General features: G+C 46.1%; 1 protein-coding gene across 3 annotated transcripts in view; it reads left to right on the top strand.

Annotated features, from left to right (window-relative positions):
* The window catches only part of OPCML (opioid binding protein/cell adhesion molecule-like), a 1158639-nt gene that overhangs the window by 1124010 nt on the left and 12171 nt on the right, over positions 1–22458 (top strand). For 2 of the 3 annotated variants that reach the window (XM_011934706.1, XM_011934705.1), the window contains 3 exons: positions 11546–11683; positions 12134–12254; positions 12675–12826. In XM_011934706.1, the coding sequence (XP_011790096.1) occupies positions 11546–11683; positions 12134–12254; positions 12675–12826 (411 nt within the window). Of the gene's footprint in view, positions 1–11545; positions 11684–12133; positions 12255–12674; positions 12827–14015; positions 14043–22458 lie in introns of all 3 variants that reach the window. The other variant, XM_011934704.1, reaches the window with a different exon arrangement.

The following is a 22458-nucleotide window of genomic DNA, read 5'->3' as shown; positions in this document are numbered from 1 at the left end:
CCCTTTGTCAGATGAGTAGATTGAAAAAAATTTCTCCTATTCTGTAGGTTGCCTGTTCACTCTGATGGTAGTTTCTTTTGCTGTGCAGAAGCTCTTTAGTTTAATTAGATCCCATTTGTCAATTTTGGCTTTTGCTGCCATTGCTTTTGGTGTTTTAGACATGAAGTCCTTGCCCATGCCTATGTCCTGAATGGTATTGCCTAGGTTTTCTTCTAGGGTTTTTATGGTTTTAGGTCTAACATTTAAGTCTTTAATCCATCTTGAATTAATTTTTGTATAAGGTGTAAGAAAGGGATCCAGTTTCAGCTTTCTACTTATGGCTAGCCAATTTTCCCAGCACCATTTATTAAACAGGGAAACCTTTCCCCATTTCTTATTTTTGTCAGGTTTGTCAAAGATCAGATGGTTATAGATGTGTGGTATTGTTTCTGAGGGCTCTGTTCTGTTCCATTGGTCTGTATCTCTGTTTTGGTACCAGTACCATGATGTTTTGGTTACTATAGCCTTGTAGTATAGTTTGAAGTCGGGTAGCATGATGCCTCCAGCTTTGTTCTTTTGGCTTAGGATTTTCTTGGCAAAGCGGGCTCTTTTTTGGTTCCATATGAACTTTAAAGTAGCTTTTCTCCAATTCTGTGAAGAAACTCATTGGTAGCTTGATGGGGATGGTATTGAATCTATAAATTACCTTGGGCAGTATGGCCATTTTCATGATATTGATTCTTCCTATCTATGAGCATGGAATGTTCTTCCATTTGTTTGTGTCCTCTTTTATTTAGTTGAGCAGTGGTTTGTAGTTCTCCTTGAAGAAGTCCTTCACATCCCTTTTAAGCTGGATTCCTAGGTATTTTATTCTCTTTGAAGCAATTGTGAATGGGAGTTCACTCATGATTTGGCTCTGTTTGTCTGTTATTGGTGTATAAGAATGCTTGTGATTTTCACACATTGATTTTGTATCCTGAGACTTTGCTGAAGTTGCTTATCAGCTTAGGGAGATTTTGGGCTGAAACAATGGGGTTTTCTTTTTTTTTTTTTTTTTTTGAGACGGAGTCTCGCTCTGCCGCCCAGGCTGGAGTGCAGTGGCGCAATCTCGGCTCACTGCAAGCTCCGCCTCCCGGGTTTACGTCATTCTCCTGCCTCAGCCTCCCGAGTTGCTGGGACTACAGACGCCCGCCACCTCGCCTGGCTAGTTTTTTGTATTTTTAGTAGAGACGGGTTTTCACCGTGTAGGCCAGGATGGTCTCGATCTCCTGACCTCGTGATCCGCCCGTCTTGGCCTCCTAAAGTGCTGGGATTATAGGCTTGAGCCACTGCGCCTGGCCAACAATGGGGTTTTCTAAATATACAATCATGTCATCCACAGACAGGGACAATTTGACTTCCTCTTTTCCTAATTTAACATGCTTTATTTCTTTCTCCTGCCTGATTGCCCTGGCCATAATGCCACTGCCTCTCTTAAAAAGGTTGAGTGTTGGGCCTGCCCCAGGCGCAAGGTAAGATGCCACCAGTACCTAAGGCCCTACGGCCTGACAGCAGACCTTTCAGTAGACCAGGAGTATGTTGGCCATCCGGCTTATGATCCAGACCAGTGCACTTTAAAGAACGAAAGCTGACAGTTAAAAAGTATGCTGTTGGCCGGGTGCGGTGGCTCACGCCTGTAATTCTGGCACTTTGGGAGGCCAAGGCAGGCAGATTTCCTGAGCTCAGGAGTTCGAGACCAGCCTGGGAAACATGGTGAAACCCCGTCTCTACTAAAAAATAATAATAATAATAATAATTAGCCAGGCATGGCAATGTGCACCTGTAGTCCCAGCTACTCAGGAGGTTGAGGCAGGAGAATTGCTTCAACCCAGGATGTGGAGGTTGCAGTGAGCCAAAATCGTGCCACCGCACTCCAGCCTGGGCAACAGAGCACGAGACCGTCTCAAAAGAAAAAAATAAAAAGTACGCTGGGAAGACAGGTGTCATCTGGCACTGTCCCAGGAAAATGTAACCATGGGTCCACCCGACTTATGAAAACAACAAAGGCATCCCTGATGCTGCTATACAAATAAATTAATCCTCAGGGAAAGCACATGAGATGCAGTTGGCATTAGAAGGAAAGTTTTAATTCCCCCAAAGGCAAGCGAAGGGCAAAGGATTTACTTTGATGTTATAACTAATTGAAGGTTTTGTGTATTGCCCACCCGCTGGCAGATGCCAGCCCTGTAGGTCTGCTTTGGGCTCAAGAAGCCACTGTGCCGAAGCACCCTTAGGTAACACAGTATTGACAGTCCACTGACCACGCCAGGACACAAGACATTGCTGTACTACAAAAATATAGCCTTCCTGAAGAAACTGGGCCTGGGTGACTGGCTGTGCTTGAGTAGGCTGCTGTAGACAAGGTTAAGACAACTTTCTTAAGACACTGTAGATGAAAGAGGCAGTGTCTCCTTCCATGCATTGATCAGGTTTCTAAAAAAAACAATGCTGTTGTTTAATTATGAAGGTTTTTTTAAAGCAGTACTTTTACTTCTCAGAACTCGTTTCACTTTTACTTGTTAATACTTAAAATAACCCTGTTGGTTTAGAATCCAAATAATCATAATCATAGGAGGAAAATGTGTAAAATAAATAAAAACTTTTCAAGTGTACTGAAACATTTTGTCAATAACTTAGCTGTTTAAGCTCTGCTATTTAAAAATAATGATTTTTCTCCTTATACCCCTGCATTGTTTGGGTCTGAACTGTTAGTTTCAGTTTATTTTTAATACTTTTTAGAATGAAAATGCTAGCAACTTTTTTTAGGCCCAATTAGGCTACTCTGCTCATCAAATGGATTTAAGCTTCTATCCTCAGTCACTTGTGTGCCTATATGGAATTCTAGTGTTTTGCATCCTCATATTCTCTCTCTCTTCCTCCTTCCCTCCCTCCTTCCTCTGCCTCTCTCTGTCTAGCTCCTCTCTCCCTTTTCTGGCACACATGCTGCACTTTCATTTAAAGGGAATGTGCCACATCCTCACAGGTACCCTGGCTGTTTCTGTGACACTCACTCAGAACCACTCCCAATGAGTCAACAATATCATCTAAATCCTAAAAATGTTGTGTCTTGATTCTTCCCACACATAATGAACCTATCTCAAAAAAAAAAAAAAAAAAAGAGACACAAGCAGAGCCAAGCTAAACGTAGCTCTTCACCGTGCTTTGGAAAGAAGCCTCTTGTCTTCATGCTCTTCACTGGACTATCTGGGGATCCCTAGCCGCTGGAGACTGACCCTGGCTATCACCATCCTACCCCACAAGATTTATTTTTCCGGACTCACCTACAATAAAGCTGCTGCTGTTGACATCATGATGGTATATTTTGCGTAGAAGCTGACAGTTGACAGGAGGTCTGAGCACACTGTAAGATGTGCACATCCTCATATGCTCCTTGGCTCTGAATGACTTCTCAGCAGAGGAAGCCTGGGAGAATACATGTGGAACTGGAACTTGGAAAATGAAAGCAACAGGAGTCCTCAACTTACCAACCCTGAATTCTCACCCCTGACTGTACATTAGAGTCTCCTGGGAAATTTTAGAGGATGCTGGTGCTGGGACCCCCAGCCCAGACCCTGTTCACCAATCCATTAGCACGAACGCAAGAGTCTATTTTTAAAGTGCTCCTTGGGTAAGTCTCATGACCCACCAGGGATGAGAACATCTATTTTTGGTGTGTCCTCTTAAACATGATTTCAGACCGTTTCCTTGACATCCCTTCTTCTCCTCCACTTACAAAACAAAACCCTTTACATCCTTTCCTCTTTAACTCTTCCCGGTAAAGAGTTCAAGCGTCCCAGTGTATGAGAGTTTCTCTTTGGGGACAGTTGTACTGGAGGAGTCACTTGAGTCCTTCTGTCTTTGTGTCATCCTCAGTTATTCCCTGTCTGACAATGAGAGGCATTAAACGCTTCTATCATCCTCACACATGCATGGAAGGGAAGACCTAGAAAACTCACACCCCTGCCAGGAAATTCCTCTGAGCCCCCAGCTATGGAGATCTTTATTAATGTACTCCTTCCCCCTCTAGAAGCACAGCTAACTTTCACGGTCACACATTGATCTTGTGATTAGCCAACTTACTGTCAGCCTCAGGGAAGGCAGCCAGCATGGCAGCCCTGGATGGAGACAAGCCACTCCTCCCACAGAGGAGGTCCTGGTGGCCACAGCCTGAGAAAGTTTTCTGAGCACAAGACAAAGCTTCTGTCACTGCCAGCAAGTGAGACATTGACCAGGGGCTTGGCCTCCAAACCAAAATGACTTTAGCACAATTCAGTTGCTTGTATTAATTAAAGGAAAATGAAACAGTGGGTTTATCACACTTTTCATTAACTCCAGTGCGGCAAAGGTAACAAATCTGGAATTTGGGAGCAGGCAAGGGTGCAGTGTACTGCAGTCCACACTCCTTGGTTTAATTAAAGAGGGCGAGCTCAGAGTTGCTTGTTGCCAGTAGGGTTCTAAGGAGAGTCAAGGATTGGAGGTTGGGGTGGGGGGCAGAGTGGGGGGCAGATAGTGTGGAGGAGAGTCTGGCAGAAAGAGAGTGGATTAAACAGGACAGGGAGAGGGGGAGTTCTGCAGGGATTCCGTTTTCAAACCTAGCCATCAGGCATAACGTGAACACATACCGTGTGCTTAGCCTGCGTTAGCTGCTGTTAAGGAGTTAAGGAAGTAGAAGATGTGACGTCTACTCAGGGTGCTTGCAACTTGGACAATGGACTAGGAAGAAGGGTAGACAGTACAACACTCAGGTTATATGAGCCATACTGGGTCCCAAATGCTGAAACCCTACCGTAATTCCAAATTCAAGCATGTTTCTGATGTGTATCCTTGAAAAGAACGGGGCTCTCACGTCAGGAGGTATGTGATGAGAAGGACGCCAGAAGATCTCTAGGATAAAAGGAGAAGCCCTATTCATGGCCCTCAGAGGTTTCTAGAGGGTAGTTTTCCTCCACCCTATCCACCCTTTGACTCCCCCATGGGAGGTTGGTGACCAACGTCATGGTAAAGTGGTTGCTCGGTCATCTATTGGGCCTAGTTAAGCAGACATAAGGCTGCCATCTAGAAGTGAGGGCATGACTCCTGTGTCTCCATCCCCTCCCTGGCCTGCTACCTGGGTCTGGCATCCTCCTTACTCCAGACTCTGCATTGCAACACAGCTCGTCCTCTCGGCTCCACTTTGAGCCTGCGACTGAGTACTAAAGTCAAACATTCTACTGTGCAAACCCCACTGTCTCTAATTCTCAGGGAGAAAGGCAAGAACCTCATGTCAGCCTTGGATCCCAAGTGGGGATTATAGTCCAGCTGATGTTTTGATCTGCTCATGGCTCAGTTTTGTGATTATGTTCTGTTAGCCAAAATCCTGCAAGGAAAGAAAGACGAGTGATAGGATTCAGGCACATGTTTCCTCAGGAACTTTTGACGGTCTCTACCTTTCCCTGTACACGTCAAGGATGAGAAGTGGTGGGTAGGAGGCAGTTTCAGGCAGCCTTAGCTCCTTCCTGTGGTCTATCTTGCTCCAGATGTCCATGACGGGATGTCCAGCAGATATTTACAAGCATGGTTCTTCCATTGCAAAGTAAAATCTGTGTTCCTTGACAGCTTGAACTGTGACCCAACTTTCAAGAGTGGGTAAAAGGCTTGTTTCTAAGATGGTTCAGGCAGCCTACTTGTGGCCTTATAGGCCAGAGGTACTTGATCACCAATCATCTGGACATTTGATTCCAACTTTGCAAATTCAGTATTGATCAGAATCACCTGTAATAGTCTCTCTTGCTGGGAAGCAGGGAAACTCCTTTTCTTGTTTTCCCAGAACCCAACCATGTGAGCCAAAAAGACCCCTGAGTGGCCACCCTCTGCCCACTCCCACTGGCTTTCTGCCGGCAGCTCATTTCCCTCTTGCTTTCTTGCTCTTCCCACTTCCCTTCCCCACACCTTGTCCTCCCTGTGTGGCTGCCTCCTGAAACCCTAGATCCTCCTCACTGCCCTCATCTCCTGTTGTTCTTTTCCTTGGTAGCACAAGCCCCCAGAAATGTTCCTCTGTGTGTTACCTCCTGGCAGGTCTGGTACACGCTGCAGCAGGTGTGCAGACATTTTATCTCGGTGCAGTGTCTGCAGGTAGAGCCATGCCCTAGACAGCAAACCTAGAAGGACAGTCAGGGTGGGGATGCTCGTGGGTGACTTTTAATCATTCCAAATGGAGAAACCAGATGGGGATTGCCTCAATACAAAGTTTTGTTGTTGTTGTTGTTGTTGTTGTTGCAAACTGTGAATAGACCAACAAAGAGATTGATTACCTGTTTTAGTCTGTTCTTGTGCTGCTAAAAAAGACATACCTGAGACTGGGTAATTTATGAAGCAAAGAGGTTTAATTGACTCACGGTTCCACATGGCTGGGGAAGCCTCACAATCGTAGTGGAAGAGTCAGGGACATCTTACACGGCAGCAGGCAAGACGCTTGCGCAGGGGAACTCCCATTTATAAACCCATCAGATCTCATAAGACTCCTTCACTACCGAGAGTAGAGTATGGTGGAACACTGCGCCCATGATTTAATCATCGCCACCTGGCCCCGCCCTTGACACCTGGGGATAATTACAATTCAAGGTGAGATTTGGGTGGGGGCGCTCCCAAACCCTATCTTCACCTCCTAAAATTGTCCCCAGAGGTATATCACGGAGAAGACGAGATGTTCTATCAGGACTTTGTATAATCCAAAAAGTGGAAGGCTAAAATCTTTGACCCCTCCTGTTTCTTTCGACTTTATAACTCTAAGGAACTGGCTGAGGCAATAAACAGGAGAACTGGATGCAAGAATGAGGGCTGGGATATCGCTGGCACAAAAGGACATAAAGGGAGAAAGAAAAGAAGTAGGTCAGGAAGGCCCCCATATTTTGCTCTGGATTTCCTGTTTGATCTTTTTCATCCCCAAATGCTTAGGATCCTTTCAGCTCTAATAAATCTTTTTGACTCACTACGCCTTACTTGAGGGATCTAGAAATGACAAAGAACTAAAAAATTGAGATACGGAAAAATATAAACCACTTTGAGTCCTGGCCCCGTGAGATTGCAGACTATCCAAGGTGAAGGTCCTTGTTTTCCACGTCGCCTCTGCCCCCATTCCCTCACCACAGAGTCTGACGCAACACCTCGCTCATCCTGGATGTGAGCAGAATAAGTGCAGTGAGGTCAGAGCCAGCAGGCCGGCCAGTGGTCCTTCTCCCATAAGTCGTTTCTCTGTCTGTTCCTCCATTTCTAGCAGAACAGACCCTGCTTATGGATGTTGCATGCTCTTTGTCTTCTGTGACTGTGCTGTCAGAATGTGTGCCCTACCGAGGAAGCCCCCTTAGAGCCACAGAACCCTGAGGCTTTTGCTCATTCTATCCCCAAGGAGGCATCATGCATCTGAGGCAAGGACCCCCATATCCCCTGATGAATGGCCTCATTTGTATTTTTGAGATCTTAATTTTGCTAATGCAGTGAATTGAACTCATCTCCTTTGAAGCACTCTTTCCATGGAAACAGCCTTGGTTTTTATGCATTTCTGCCAATGATTCAGAATCTGCTTTCTGCTGCTTCCAACCATGTTGTATCAGGAAGCTGGAGTGCTCAGAGCAGGTCCATAATGCCCCTGGGTTATTGTCTGAGTACAGGACATTTCGCTGTAAAGCAAAACTGTGGAGCAGACTTGCAGTTCCAGTTTGACAAGGAAAACATTGCAGTCTTACAGCCTTTTTAAAAAAGTCCTTGGTGAACATGTCTTTAGAATCTTTCCAATGGCTCACAGGCCATCTTGCTTGCCCCACCTCTGTCTTTCTTTCCTTCCTCCTCCTCCCTCTCCTTCCTATCCTATCCTGTTCCTCCCTCATCTGTTTCTCCCTGCCCATTTCCCTTCTTTTAGTTCATAGTCAGCAATTTGGTTTCCTGGCAGCTAGTAGAGAGGATTAAAACATTGATTGCCTTCTGCCCCATTATCTGCAGACGGGAATCAGGATTTTACATTTTACAACCAGAACCGGAGAGGGCAGCCTTACAGCTTCCTAAGTCTCCAGTCAGGTAGCAACCTAGATTCATTCTGCTTTAAAAATCTCACCCAGCATTCAAAGTAGTTAAGAAAATAACATGTAAGTCACCTTCACCGAGTCTGAGATGGAGAGAAGTTTCAACAACATTTTCCATTTTTCAACAAAGGAACATGTTTTGGCGAGGATGCGTGTTTTGTGGGAAGATCGTGAAGAATCCGTGCGTCCTGATCCTCAGCCTCAATGTAGCCAGCCTACTGAGCCCTAAACCCCCAACACAGTGAGTCTTTGGAGGGGCGGGCTCCACAAGAGTCTCAGCCTGAGGGGCTCTTAGTGTATTTTCCTAACACGCTGACCCTAGAGGACTTCACGTGTGTGGGTGGGAGAAAGCCTGTGAACAGTGTGGCATGGGGCATCACAGCTTCACTGCTCAGGGTGTGGGCCCCGTCCCAGCCATGGAGGCAGCCCCTGGGCACGTGTCAGAAACGTGGAATCCCAGACCCCACTCCAGACCTACTGGATCAGAATCTATATTTAAAAAGAAAAATCTCTGAAGAACTTGTATGCACATTAAAATCAGAGAAGTGCTTACTTTATTGTACAAGCTTGACAAAATTCATTTTCTCACTTAATGAGGTAGTATTATGACGATCCCCATTTTACAGGAGATGCACTTTTTCTTCCTTCCTTCCTTTTGTGCTGTTGCATAACTGGTCCCATAAAAACAGCATCACAGACAGTGGAAAGAAATCCCACATTCCAGAGGCTGCCGTGTCATCTGGTAAGTCTGCTGGAAGGATACAGGACCTGTCTTACCCAGGCAGATGCACACGGGCCTCCCCCTTCTGTGAAGCCATCCCTCCCTGTGTGTAGGTCGACATTTCTAAGTCCACTGGCATTCGTGGATCTCACTTTATCTGGAGCTTTTAAGGTATCTGGCTCAGGTCCACCAAGCAGCGTGATCTGGGTCTTTCTTCTCTCTGAGGAAAGGGGAATGTTGACCCTGCCTGAGACTCCAGCCAGGCCCTCAGCAGGTAGCCCATGTGTTTGGTTAAATGCAATGCAATGTAATTACTCATGGCAAAATCCTCTGTGATACATTTTGAAAAAGTAATGGAGTCATAGTAGTAGAAAGCCAGGCTTCTCATCCTGCCACATTTATTTCTTGCAGAAAAAAAAAAAAATGGTGAGGTGAGTCTGGAACATCATTTTGATGTGTTTGATCCCATTGTAGTTTAATCCTTAAAAATGCTTAGAATGATCAACTAATTTTTCTTTGTTAAATTTTATTTAAAAAGTAATCTGAGAATCCCTTTCACTGTGATATTCTGTTAGCCTATGTAGAAATAAAGGGAGTAGGGCAAGAAAGTGTTTGCATGTCCATAATGCACCTTGAAGAGTTAGGATATGAACTAACCTGGATCATTATGTCTGCTGTGGTAGAGGCTTTTGATCCAGCAGCACCACCCAGCAAATGGGGACTTAACCCACATCCAGCTGGCCCATGCTCTGGGTTTCTTCCTTGAAATTGTCTGAGTTCCCGTCTGGTGCCTGGGACCATCTGGGGCAAGCAGCATCATTCGGGAGAGACACTCGGATCCTAGGCTAGGTGTGGTCGCTGTTTCATACCCCATTTCTTCACTCTGGGGATATTCTACCCGGCACCCTTCAGCCACTCCTTATGTGGGTTCACCCAGATTTCCCAATGACTCTGAACCTCACATCTGTGAATACGTTTTGGGACCCCGTCCTCAGGACCAGGCTTGAGGAGGGTAGCCAGGCAAATGAATTGCTCCCACTAGCCAATGAATTATTTCCTCCATGGAACTGCACAGTTTGGGCTAACAGAATGGTGCTGATTTGCAGTGACATTTCTATACATAGATTGGTAGCCAGTATCCAGAGACTGATGGTACTCCCTGGTTGGGCATGACCTGGGGTAAGACATGGAGGCAAGGAAGACAGCAAGAGCCAGAAAGCACATGGTCTGGGGAAATGAGCAGGTAGGTGGTGGAAGCCCCCAAGGCTTAGACTTGGAGCAGAGTCAGGGCACCCAAGTACCTGCCTTCTTACCCCCTATACCCCAGCCCACCTACACAGATCCTTACTGTTGCACACCCTCCACCCTACACACCAGCCCACCTCCTCCACCTTCCTGCTGCACACCCTACACCCTGCACACTGGCCTACCTCCACAGAAACCTTCCTGCTGCTCACCTTATACCTGTACATCGGCCCACTCCCTCCACCATCCTGCTGTCTACCCGACACCCTGCACACTAGCCTACCCCCTCCACATTTCCGCTGCCCACCCTACACCCTGGACACCAGCCCATATCCACAGACACGTTCCTGCTCCACACCCTACACCCTACACACCAGCCCATCCCCTCCACAGACACCTTCCTGCTTCACACCCGTGGTGGACCCAAACCCATTGGATCAGAACATGCCTTCACAAAGTTGTGGGGAAAGCTAACATTTCTGTTGCCCTGAAAACTACTGTGGCCCTCAGGACTGCAGGCCTATAAGAAAGGCAAATGGCTGCGCCTTATCCTTGGGCTTTATCTCGGTTTTCCTGGGATCTCAGTGTTTTGACAGAACTCAGGACATTTGTGATGGAAGACAGAGGGTCTGTTGTCTTTGCACTGGACCACAGGGAGTAATATAAGGGGTAAGGTGGAGAGGCCAGATTGTTGCAAGAACCTGTAATGGTGTCATAAAAGCAACACCAATTTTGCAGCCCAAAGTATTTTGAATTACAAATGACAAGTTTCACAGGTACCTGAGAATGAATCCTCCAGGGAGCTCCCCCAAAGTGAGTATTAAATCCACTAGGCTCTTCTGGCAAGCACAGATCCAGCATTCGGGCCCATCACACTTGTGCTGGCCACTGCATACTGAGCACCCATTACAAAGCCATCGTGGGGTCCTTCCTCGTTCATTCCTTCTCACTCGATCTTCTCCAACACCGGTAGAAACAAAACCAACTGCTTTGCATTTATTTACGTTAAAGAGTGGAATGTTTACTTATCTGTTCTACAAGTAGTAGTTTATATTCTGCATACAAAAACATGTCTACATAATGAAAAATTAAGATGTGTTCCACAGTAACATATTCTAAAGTTATTCCATGGTTTTATTATATTATTGATCATGACAATTCTTTTTAAAATATCAGTTTGATGATGCACCGAAGTATTTATCATGTCATCTCGGAGTTAATTATCACAATAATCATATAAGAAAAATGACATGTTTTCTTACCAAATGCTCTAAAAATGTTAAGTGGCTTGGCTGAAAATACATCGATGCAAGACACAAGCAGAGAATTTCTTTCTTCCATTGCCGTATCTTTTGAGCAACTTGATGCCCTATGTCCTTGACTTGATGTCCTACCACATTCTGAGGGCTTTTTCTCTTCCTTCTCCTACAGTCTCTAGATGTGAATATGGCTCTGTCCCTGGTTACACGGTTTCCTGATTGTTTCCTGTCTGCTTCTTTCTTCCCAGAAGGCCAGGGCTTTGTAAGTGAGGATGAATACCTGGAGATCTCTGACATCAAGCGAGACCAGTCCGGGGAGTACGAATGCAGCGCGTTGAATGATGTCGCTGCGCCCGATGTGCGGAAAGTAAAAATCACTGTAAACTGTGAGTGGACCTGCAGCCAGGGGGGTCTGGGGAACAGAGGGCACCGGGAGTAGGTGGACAGTCTGGTAATGGCAGTGCCATTTTCCAAAAGACTCAAGTTGCTGCCAACAGGAAAATACTTCATCAAATGGCTTTGCTCACCATGGCCTCCACGCCATTTGTCCCTGGAGTCTTCCTGTGACTGCCAGAGTTTTCAGCAAATGGAGAGAACTGTTAACTGAGAATAGGTTTGGAGGCCTGAAAAAGATGTTGGGGTCAGTGCAATATCTTCAGGCAAGTTATTTTTCCTGAAATAAATGATTATTCCACTGGGAAAGAGGGTTGTCACAAGTAATCCATTTACGTAGCAAATGGCTGGATGTGCCCTTCTTCTCTTTCATGAAATCACTCTGTGTGCCTGCGTGCCTGCATGTGCGTGTGCGTGTGTGTGTGTGTGTGTGTTTCCCACAGATCCTCCCTATATCTCAAAAGCCAAGAACACTGGAGTTTCAGTCGGTCAGAAGGGCATCCTGAGCTGTGAAGCGTCTGCAGTCCCCATGGCTGAATTCCAGTGGTTCAAGGAAGATACCAGGTACCTTTTAAATGATGCCTGGACAGTTCTGAAGCAGAGCTGATGGGCCATCTTCGCGTGGGAGAAGGATGAGGATGAAGGAAAGGGGAAAGATAAGGCAAAACAGAAATGGTTTATACCCTCTTTTGTAACAATGTCTCCTTTTACAACCAGAAAAACATGGAGGAGGCTGGAAAGTGAACAAAATGAACTGACCATGATTCTGAATCTGAGACTTGTTGTAGACATGTCAGTCATTGGGAATTAGAAGCCAGTCCATTTATCCTGTTGGGCAAAAGCATCCTTTCCCTTGTCCTCCTGTTGGACACTGAGGTTCTTAGGGTTTGAGTTTGAAGGACGAGATTAGTTGGAGAAAAGCATTTTGTGAGGAGGAGGACCTCTTTGTAGAATGAAGTGATGGCAATGCCTTCCCTGTTGCAGGTTGGCCACTGGACTGGATGGAGTGAGGATTGAGAACAAAGGCCGCATGTCCACTCTGACTTTCTTCAATGTTTCAGAAAAGGATTATGGGAACTATACTTGTGTGGCCACAAACAAGCTTGGGAACACCAACGCCAGCATCACATTGTATGGTGAGTGCCAGAAGCCTGGATGCAGCGGGCTCAGCCACTTGGGGAAGCGTGAGGGACTCAGGAGGGAGGAAGTTGCAATCTGCTTGGCCTGTGTCCATCCATCCTGCTCAACCCACCACCTGTAGATAAGACATACTTCTCCCTGCCATTCCCCTAGCATGCCATGCAGAGATAGTTACATGGTAATTGATATTTCATGGTCATTAAAAGGCAAGGTTTGCCCTTACAACAGGAGTAAACCAAATTGTGAATCAGATAGAATGGTGTTTGTATAAAGAAGATAGAACCGTGGCTCACGCCTGTAATCCCAGCACTTTGGGAGGCTGAGGCGGATGGATCACGAGGTCAGAAGATCGAGACCATCCTGGTTAACATGGTGAAACCCCGTTTCTACTTAAAAAAAAAAAAAAAATTAGCCGGGTGTGGTGGCGGGTGCCTGTAGTCCCAGCTACTCGGGAGGCTGAGGGAGGAGAATGGCGTGAACCCGGGAGGCGGAGCTTGCAGTGAGCCGAGATCATGCCACTGCACTCCAGCCTGGTGACAGAGCGAGACTCCGTCTCAAAAAAAAAGATAGAACCATGGGTCAATTCAACTGTATAATCTTAAGATGCCTTCTGTAGTTGGAGTCTATGATTCTGGGGGTGATATTTGTTGCTTTAAACCTAGTCAACTGCTTCCATCATGATTCTCATGTTGCTTGCATTTCGTGTTCTCATCCGTGGGGAGGAATGGAGGAGCAGTCTGAGACCTTATCAGGTGGCTGTTCTATCCACGACTGGAGCAGCAAACCCCTCTGAAGGTCTTTCCTTCCCATGTGGGTGGAGAAGACTTGGGAGCCAGGACTGACTTCCTTTAAAGCCCTTATGTCTCCCTGACTCCATTTTCCCACACTGCCGCATCCATATCCTTCTGCAACATTTCACACCATGGGCCAGGGCCAGCTTGTTGTGATACTTTATGTGCATATGTATTTGTTTATTTGCTGAGGTTTGGTTAGAGGGAAGCATCTGATGAGTAGGATGAGAGGATGAAGGATGAAGAGAGGTATCCACGTTTCCACGTGCACCTCAGACACAAGTTTTCAGCTCTGACATTAACTAAACTTGGTCCACCAACCATCTGAAATGTGTGATCTATGTCTTTTGTTTCCTCTCTGCATTGTGTGTGCATTGTGCTGTGTGTGTCTTAGAAATAAGCCCCTCATCAGCAGTGGCAGGTGGGTACAGCATGTTCCTTCCTACCTCTGCCTGCCTGAATGCCTATGCCTTTGAGTTTTAGCCTACTTCAAAGATAGGCTTGCCTGCTTCGCCTCTGTAATTTATGTCTCTGAGGTAGATAGACCTCAAGGGGCTTGGTTTACACAGTTTAGATAAAAAGCATGTAGAATATGATGGCTTTCACATGCACTCTGTGGAATACATTTATGGGTTTCAGGGGAAGGGGTTTTTGCCCCCAAAACAATAACCTTATACTTGGTCACGTTTGAAGAGGATGCTCATTCTGCTGTTTCTGCACACAGCAGCACCAAGAGCAACCCAGCCCAGAGACCAACTGGATTAATAGATAACTGTCTCCATGGGGATGTCACCCTACTATGAATGTTTTATTCTTTTAGCCCAAGGCAAGTAGGGCTAATGGTTTAGTTTTAAAAACTTTATTTTAAAATAAAAGTACTTGGGATCATTATTCATAATGATAATATCTGCTATTTACCAAATGTATACTGGTTTCTAGGCATCATGTCAATGCTGTGCAAGGCAGGTTATTAACCCTATTTTACAGATAAGTGAAAGGAGAACTAAAAAGCTTAGGTAACACTGAAGGCCACTTAAATAATGAATAGGTACTGGGTGAGACCTAGAAATGGAGCCTGTATTAGGTATTGGAGCATTTGCCCAGAGCATCAGCAAAGAGAAACATACACACATATGCATGCACACACACATTCTTACACAGTTGCTGAGGCATTTAGAAGAAGCAGTAGCTGGTGCTCAGCTATGCTTCCAGAACCGGAAGACATTCAACCCTACTGTTCTAAGATGTCGGTCTCAGTCACATGCAAAGAGATGACATTTGAATTTTCTTTCTTTCTTTCTTTCTTTTTTTTTTTGAGATGGAGTCTCATTCTGTCCCCCAGGCTGGAGTGCAGTGGTGCAGGCTTGGCTCACTGCAAGCTCCCCTCCCTGGTTCATGCCATTCTCCTGCCTCAGCCTCCCGAGTAGCTGGGACTACAGGCGCCCGCCACCACGCCCGGCTAATTTTTTGTATTTTCAGTAGAGACAGGGTTTCACCGTGTTAGCCAGGATGGTCTTGATCTCCTGACCTCGTGATCCGCCTGTCTCGGCCTCCCAAAGTGCTGGGATTACAGGTGTGAGCCACCGCGCCCGGCTGACATTTGAATTTTCTAGACCTGAAATAAGCTCTTCAACTATCACTGCCCACAGCTCTTGATCCACGGCACTCACAGACGTATAGTCCTGCCCGCACCCCAGTGACCAGGAACACCCATGCCTTGGTCTTAACAAAACTGAGAGGATAGGGTGGGATTGAGTCGCCTCCCTGCCATGACCTGCCATTATCCCCATGGCTGGTGGGATTGCAGTGGCAGGGAGTATGATGCAGAGAAGGGCACGGGACTGGCAACCCAGTGGCCCTTCTTGTCTCTCTCTGCCATTAACTAAGAAAGGGGTGTTTCATAGCTGCTAGCAACAGCCGGTGTATGCCAAAACTGTCTTAGTTGGCTTGTGTTGCCATAAGAAAATACCACAGATGGGAAGGCTTAAACAACAGACATTTATTATCTCACAGTCCTGGAGGCTAGAAGTCCAAGATGCGGGTTTCTGCCCAGGCGGTTCTAATGAGGGCTCACCTCGAAGCTTGTAGACAGCTGCTGTGTCCTCACATGGTTTCTCCTCTGAATTCTCATAGAGAAAGAGAGAGAGGGAGCTTTCGGGTGTCTCTTCTGATAAGGACACTAACTATAGTGGATCAGGGCCCCACCTTTATGACCTCATTTAACCTTAATTACTTCCGTATAGGTGCCACCTCCAAATACAGACATACTGGGGGTTACAGCATCAACAGAGACATTTGGTAGCAGAGGGATGCAATTCAGCCCATAGCACAGGCAGACATTTACATTCCAATTCAGCCTTCACATCCCAATTCACTTAAACTTGCTGAGCCTTCCTTCCCTCATATATGCTATTGGGATATTAACGCCTGCTTCAAAAGACTGGTGATAGGATTAAATAAGATTGTATACATCAAGAATCTCATAAATGCTATGTTTAGACATGTGGATTTGACCACAAACAAAAACCATAGGTCTGAGTTTACAACCGTAGGATGATATTTTCTGACCTACGGACATGAGAGTGCCACTGTGAATTGTCCGTAAGACAATGTTCATCAGAGTGGCATGACTCACCGAATACTGTTGTGTTCCTACTGGTACCTGCCAACGTTTATCGTGACATGGCCCATGCTATCACCTCTTCCCTTCATATGCCTGCCAGAGCCACTGCTCAACTGGACTTCTTTTCTTTCCTCCAAAGTCCCCTGTGCCCTTCCTCTCTGGCATTCATGATCCCTATAACCCACCCTATCTCACTTCACCCTGTTGGCACACACTTGCCTTCAGCATCCCTTCCTGAAGGAAGCCTTTCCTGACCTCTCTGAGCAGGCCAGTCCCCCATTCTGCATCCACTCATTCCGTGCCTTTGACTGCTGCACTCACACAGGGCATTGTCTAGCATTCGTTTAACAAACATGCATTTAGGACTTGTTACAAGCCAGACACTGTTCGATGTGATCAGGAGACAGCAGTGACTCAACAGATAGATTCCTTGTTTCTATAGACTTTATCTTCTAGTTGTAATTTTGTTTTTGTTTGATATTTCAAAATTTGTTTGTTTAAGTATTTCTTCCTCTTCAGCCTGTAAGCTCCATGGGGGCCATACCTGGCTTCATCCCCAGGACCTTATACAAGGATCTACACACAGTAACTCATCAGGAAAACTTTGTGGGACGAATGAATGTGTGAATGTATGTGGGGGTGGAAAGAATGTATTGGTCACAGCAACAATTTAGCTGTCAGGAATTAAAATGCCATGGCCTAGAGGAAGGGGTATGTGTCTCACCCTGTGCTGCTCACTGGCTGAATGGCTTTGGGAAGGTCAGTCTCAGTGCGTCTTTTTATATTTTTAATCAGTGAAGGCATTTTGGATAAGATGTTTGGTTTTTGTGGTCCCTACAAGGCACAATTCTCTGATCCTCTGACTGCGTGGCAATAGTTTCAGCACAAGATCAGACAGATAGTGTCCGGTTGACCTGCTCTTTCTCCTGGCCAGGGATGCTCTTCCTAGTCCTCAATGCCCCCATAATTATGCCTAATTATTACCAACCATTTAGTGTGTACAGGGCACTAGACTAAGTGCTTTTCCTTTTTTATCACCCTTAGTGACTCTATGAAGTAAGTACTATATTTATCCTGATTTAACACTTGAGGAAATTGTGAGGTTAGGCAGATAACTCAAAACACCCTGGCTTATCCGTGCTTGTGCTGGGATTTGAGCCTGTGTACTCCCAATCCCATGCCGGAGTGCTTTGCTCCTGTTGCAATCCAGCTCAAAGACCTGGCAACCCATCGTGGACATGGTGACTTTCCAAATGGAGCCTCATATCAGCTATTAGTTTGCTTGGACCCAAGTCCCACATCAAATTCTCCTTTCTTCTATCTACTTCTGAACCAATTCTTGTAAAGGACAGTTTTTACATTTGCAACCCATATACTCATACTTCCCCAACACACAGTCCCCATCTGCAGGCATGCATTTGTATTTACTCTCACAGACGGTCAGACTGTTTTCTGAGAGCCCTCTTTGACTCTGCCCCTGTGATCCCCTCACAGCATGCCTCTCTCACACTACATCTTTTATATAGTCCATACCTACAAGCAAAGAGCAAAGGAAAATAGGATACAAGCAATTTTGAAAGAATGCAGAGGACAAAAACTGGAGACAATGGGTTGGTGAGTGGTTTGAAACCTGAAATGACTAGAAATGTGTGAGTGACCACATGGTAGGTGATCGTCCAAGATGAATCAGCTGTTGGCACCGATATGAAATCCTTCTTCTTCATCACGCCAGTTGCTTTCCCCACACAGAGCCACAAGGACAGAGTGGTCACCTAGGCAGAGCGCCAACTCACAGGCACATTTTACACCACCCACTTGCCTTAGCCCCAGGCAACTGCAGGTGCTGGAAAAGTGGCCCAATATGGAGAGGAGGTCAACACTAGCAGCAAGGAACATGGGGCTCCAGTCCTGACTCTGATACAGACAAACTGTGATGCTGTCTGTTCTTAAGTCGTGCATAAAATATAAAAGCCGAGCAAGATGAACTCCCAGGTTACTTTCAGTTTTCTAAGTGTCAGTGCTGAATTTGGGGAACAATGGGAACAAAGGGCAAGGAACAGGTCTCCAAAAGCTATCAACCATAACCATGGGCAACCTTTGCAAAGCAGCTTGCTCCAACCATTGCAAAGCAGCTTGCTCCAAGCATTGGTTAGCTTTACTGAGTGGGTGCAGCCATTGGAAGGCCCAAAGGGAGCCCCTTGGCACCTTGAAGCCTTGCCAGGCCTATGAACAGCAGGGGTGGCTAGGGTTCAGCTTGCTGACCACAGCTCTGTCCCCTGTGGAGGTCACTCACTTTCTCTCAGTTCGCCAACCCCCTTTGCTCCCTCTGGGCCTTGAGCAAGAAGCCCCATCCCCCCATCCTGTCCTTAGCGTGCAGAGAAGGAAGATTCTGGACTTGATTACATCCGGCACTGCAGAGAGTGCAACGTGCTTAATGAGGCATGTAAACGGCTGGATGACTGGAACTGGTAGGGGAAAGGGACAGAGAACGCAAACAAAGCCAAGCCAGAGGGGGGAGACTGCAGAGAGAAAAACAAATTTCTCACATTTTATCTGTGAAACTGCAGCAACACAAATCAGTTACATTAAGAGTTAAGTGTAGGGCACAGGGACAACTCACAGGAATCCTGTCACTGCAAGTGAAAAAGGCAAACGCTTCAGTTAAGGCAACATCTGTGCATGGAGTTTCCTCCTCAGGCCAAGCCTGAGCCCTCTTGGAGCAGCTGTGACTCCAGCCTGCCTCAGCAGCTCCTGGGAGCCATGAGGGCGGAATCTCTATTTTCTGTTGCTAGTGGCCATTCTTCTAGAATAAATATACATATCAGACTGGCTGAGCTGGACTTCCTTCGGCCAGAGCCTGCACCAGGCAGCGGCTCTCACCCTCTGCCTTTTGCTGACCTCCTTCTCATGGGAGACCACCCCACCATGGGCAGAGCCCTCAGCGCTGCTGCCTTATCCCCACCTCCCTCCTCTTCCTCCTCCGTCTTCTCGTTCTGTATCGGGCATCCTCACAACTGCACCTATCCCCAGGCGGCTCCAGCCGGGACAGGGAGAGGGGGCACAAAGACTGAGCTTCTCTTCAGTGCGACCTCCATGCCGCACCCATGCCTTTTCTTCCCTCCAACCACAGGCCTCTGGGAGGGAGAACTCGTGTTGTTTCTCCACTTTCTCAAACCCTCTTATGCCTCAGCTACCACGATCTGTCTCACTCTAACACCTGACCTCCTCTCAGTGTCAGACTCCGTCTCACCTCGCAATGCCCCACTTCTGGCTTCTGTGATGTAACTGGGTGGTGCCTGTCTTCTCACCTTCCTCAGTCTGAGTCTAGCTCCAACAGCACCTGCCCTATCGGTCCTCCCAGGGGTCGGCCTATGGTGAGAGGGGAAGGGCTCTGCTGTACCTTCAAGCACCCAACGGTGAGGTATTTTTTGGCCTGCATTAGCCTTATTCTGGATGCTTTAAAAATGCAGATATGTGAGCCTTGCCCCAGAACCATTTAATCAAAATCTCTAGGGAATGTCCTGAGAATGCACTTTTTAAGAGACTCTCCCAGGGAATCTTATGCACACCGAAGATTGCTGGCCTCTGAACAACAGTCTGCTAATTCCTAAATTTGTGTCTTTAGTTCTGTCCTGAATTCTGAGCCACAAGCCACTCTCCCTCTCTCAATATTCCACAGGGATCTCAAAGGCAGCCTTTCTCTGCTGGGAATACTCAGCGTGTGCCTCACTCTTCCCTGCACGCTCTCTAGAATCTCTGTGGTCATTTTTGACTTTCTCCTCTCCCTCACTCCTCACATCTGTTAGCCAATGAGTCCCACCAAATGGCCTTTCCTCTGACTTCTCCGTCTCCATTATCACTCACATTGTGGCATGTGTCACACATGGACAATTGTGATATCCTCTTACTGGTTCTCTCATCTTTCTTTGGCAATCCAACTCCTACTGGTTTGCCACAGCAGGGCCAAGTGACATTTCCAAAACTCAGAATGAACCTCGTCATTTCGATTGCTGAAAACTTCTGCCTCCCAGAACAGCTTGAGGCTAAGGCTGTTCTCACCGTGAGGTCAGCATAGACTTATAGCTTCAAGTGTCCCCAGCACTCCACCTGTGACCTTCCCTGCATCCACCAGGCTGGGCCCCTGTGTCCCAGATCCCATTAGACATCATGCTGTTGCCACTCTCCATCCATCCATCCATCCGTCCATCCATCCCTCCATCCCTCCATCCCTCCATCCCTCCATCCATTCGTCTAGTCAACAAATATTTGTTTACTGTCTACTGTATGCCAGGAATTATACAAGGACTAAGGTACAAGGAGAAACAGAATTTCTGATCTTGCACAAACAAGTAAATAGGCAGTTACAATAACATATAAGCATGGCCATGCTGGAGGAATAAAGAAGCTGCCAGCTATCAAGTGTCAGCCACACATGGCTTTGGACACCTAAGAAGCCTTTGAGATAGATACTGTTATTATTTTTCACTGGACAGAAGAAGAGCCTAGAGCTTAAAGAACCAATGATGTTACTAAATTCCCCCAGGTAAGAGGGATTCCAGCATGGACAGGAGAGGCAAGGGACAACAGCAGGTTTTGTACCTAGGTCTGTCTGACTTGATCCCCTGTTTCTTTCAAACCCATATACTGCATCTCCCAGTGTGCTGGAGGGTCACAGAAGCAGGCTGTGTCCTCTTCTGTGTCTGATGAGTGCATACTTTCTGGGCTCTGCTCAGTGACGCCCCATATGTAAAGCATTTGTGAGCTCCACTGAAGAATTAATCCCTCATCTTTTGGGCTCTCTTGGTGGCTGACCCCTAGGCTTATATTTTGTTTGTATCTTTTTCTGCACTTAGAGGATGTAACACTACATCTTCCAGTGATTGTTGCCCAGTAACTGTTTGTTGAATTAACAGATATATCTTCCAGTCAGTGAGGGCATGGGTTATAGCCTCTATACAGTTTCATACCTTTCACTAACCAAAGAAAAGCCAAATACCCAAGAGAACTTGCAGTCCCCTCCCCTCAGGGAAGCCAAATCACTGTTTTTCTGACTTTCCCTTGCATTCCAGCCTCCTGTATGTTCCAAATCTAATTTGAAATTTAGGGTCCCCCCATCCCAGATCTCCTTTTTGAAGGAGGCTATACCACATATTCCAATTCTCTGTTTAGGAAGATGTTCATCACATCATATCTTCTTGCAGAGACATCAAAAGCTGCACGTATTTGTCCATTTCCTGCTGATAATGTGTATGGTTTTTATTTTTCAAATCCACAATTTAAATCCAGGTGGGAAGGGAATGAGTCAGAGAGAAACACCATTGCTTTTGGCTGATGACAGCAGCGTAATCATTTGTATTTTCCCCCAACCTGCAAAATGTCAACATATTAGAAAAAAACTGCAGACATTTCCCATTTCATTCTTGATGAGGTTCCTTGTCGTTGGCTCGTACCCCGCCCTCATCGCTCTGAATCATTGACATCTGGCTATTAGCCTAAGCATTTAGAATTTAACACTGAGCGTTCAGGGTGTGCTGATGTCAGCACAGACACAGAGCTTATGGTTCAACATCGACTCAAGTCTTGTCTCTTTCAGGTTTGTGATGAGCTGACAGATTTGAATTAACTTCTGATATTAACTTCTTAAGCTTTTGTTTTTGTGGTAAGCACAAAACAGGGTGTGTTAAGGAGAACAGAACAAAGATGGTTGCCTCTTTATTGACTGGTGTTAGTTGTGCTGCAGAGCCTTGTTGGTTGATCTTACTTGTGAAACGATACAGTGCCATGTTTGCCGCTGTAATTAAACTCAATGGAGGAAAAGTTTCCTTTGAAGGGAAGTGGTGCGCCTTCATCAGCCAGCGCCTCTAAAAATAGCTTTATGTTTCACCAACAAGTGTAACACATACATCATCTAATTAGATTTCTTCGCTCCTCTTTTAATCACCAAGAACATCATTATCCTTTTGGTTCCTCATTAGGAAGGTCATACAGTTCATAATCATACTTACAAAACCTATCCAAATTTCAGAACAAAACCATATCTTCTTAGACTTCAGCTATTTCATTAATCTCACTGTGCTATCAACAAGCTCAACTTGCCTATGGGCTTTTTTTTCTTTTCTTTTCTTTTTTAGTGTGATCACCCTACCATCTGCCATTTTAGTAGAATTTCAGCTATATAGTTTATGGTTGCTGGAGATCAATGTCATATTTTCAT

The sequence above is a fragment of the Colobus angolensis genome, unplaced genomic scaffold (assembly GCF_000951035.1).
Source record: "Colobus angolensis palliatus isolate OR3802 unplaced genomic scaffold, Cang.pa_1.0 Scaffold137, whole genome shotgun sequence".
In the NCBI taxonomy this organism is placed as follows: Eukaryota; Metazoa; Chordata; class Mammalia; order Primates; family Cercopithecidae; genus Colobus; species Colobus angolensis.
The sequence above is the reverse complement of the archived record's forward strand: the minus strand, read 5'-3'. Positions and strand labels throughout refer to the sequence as shown.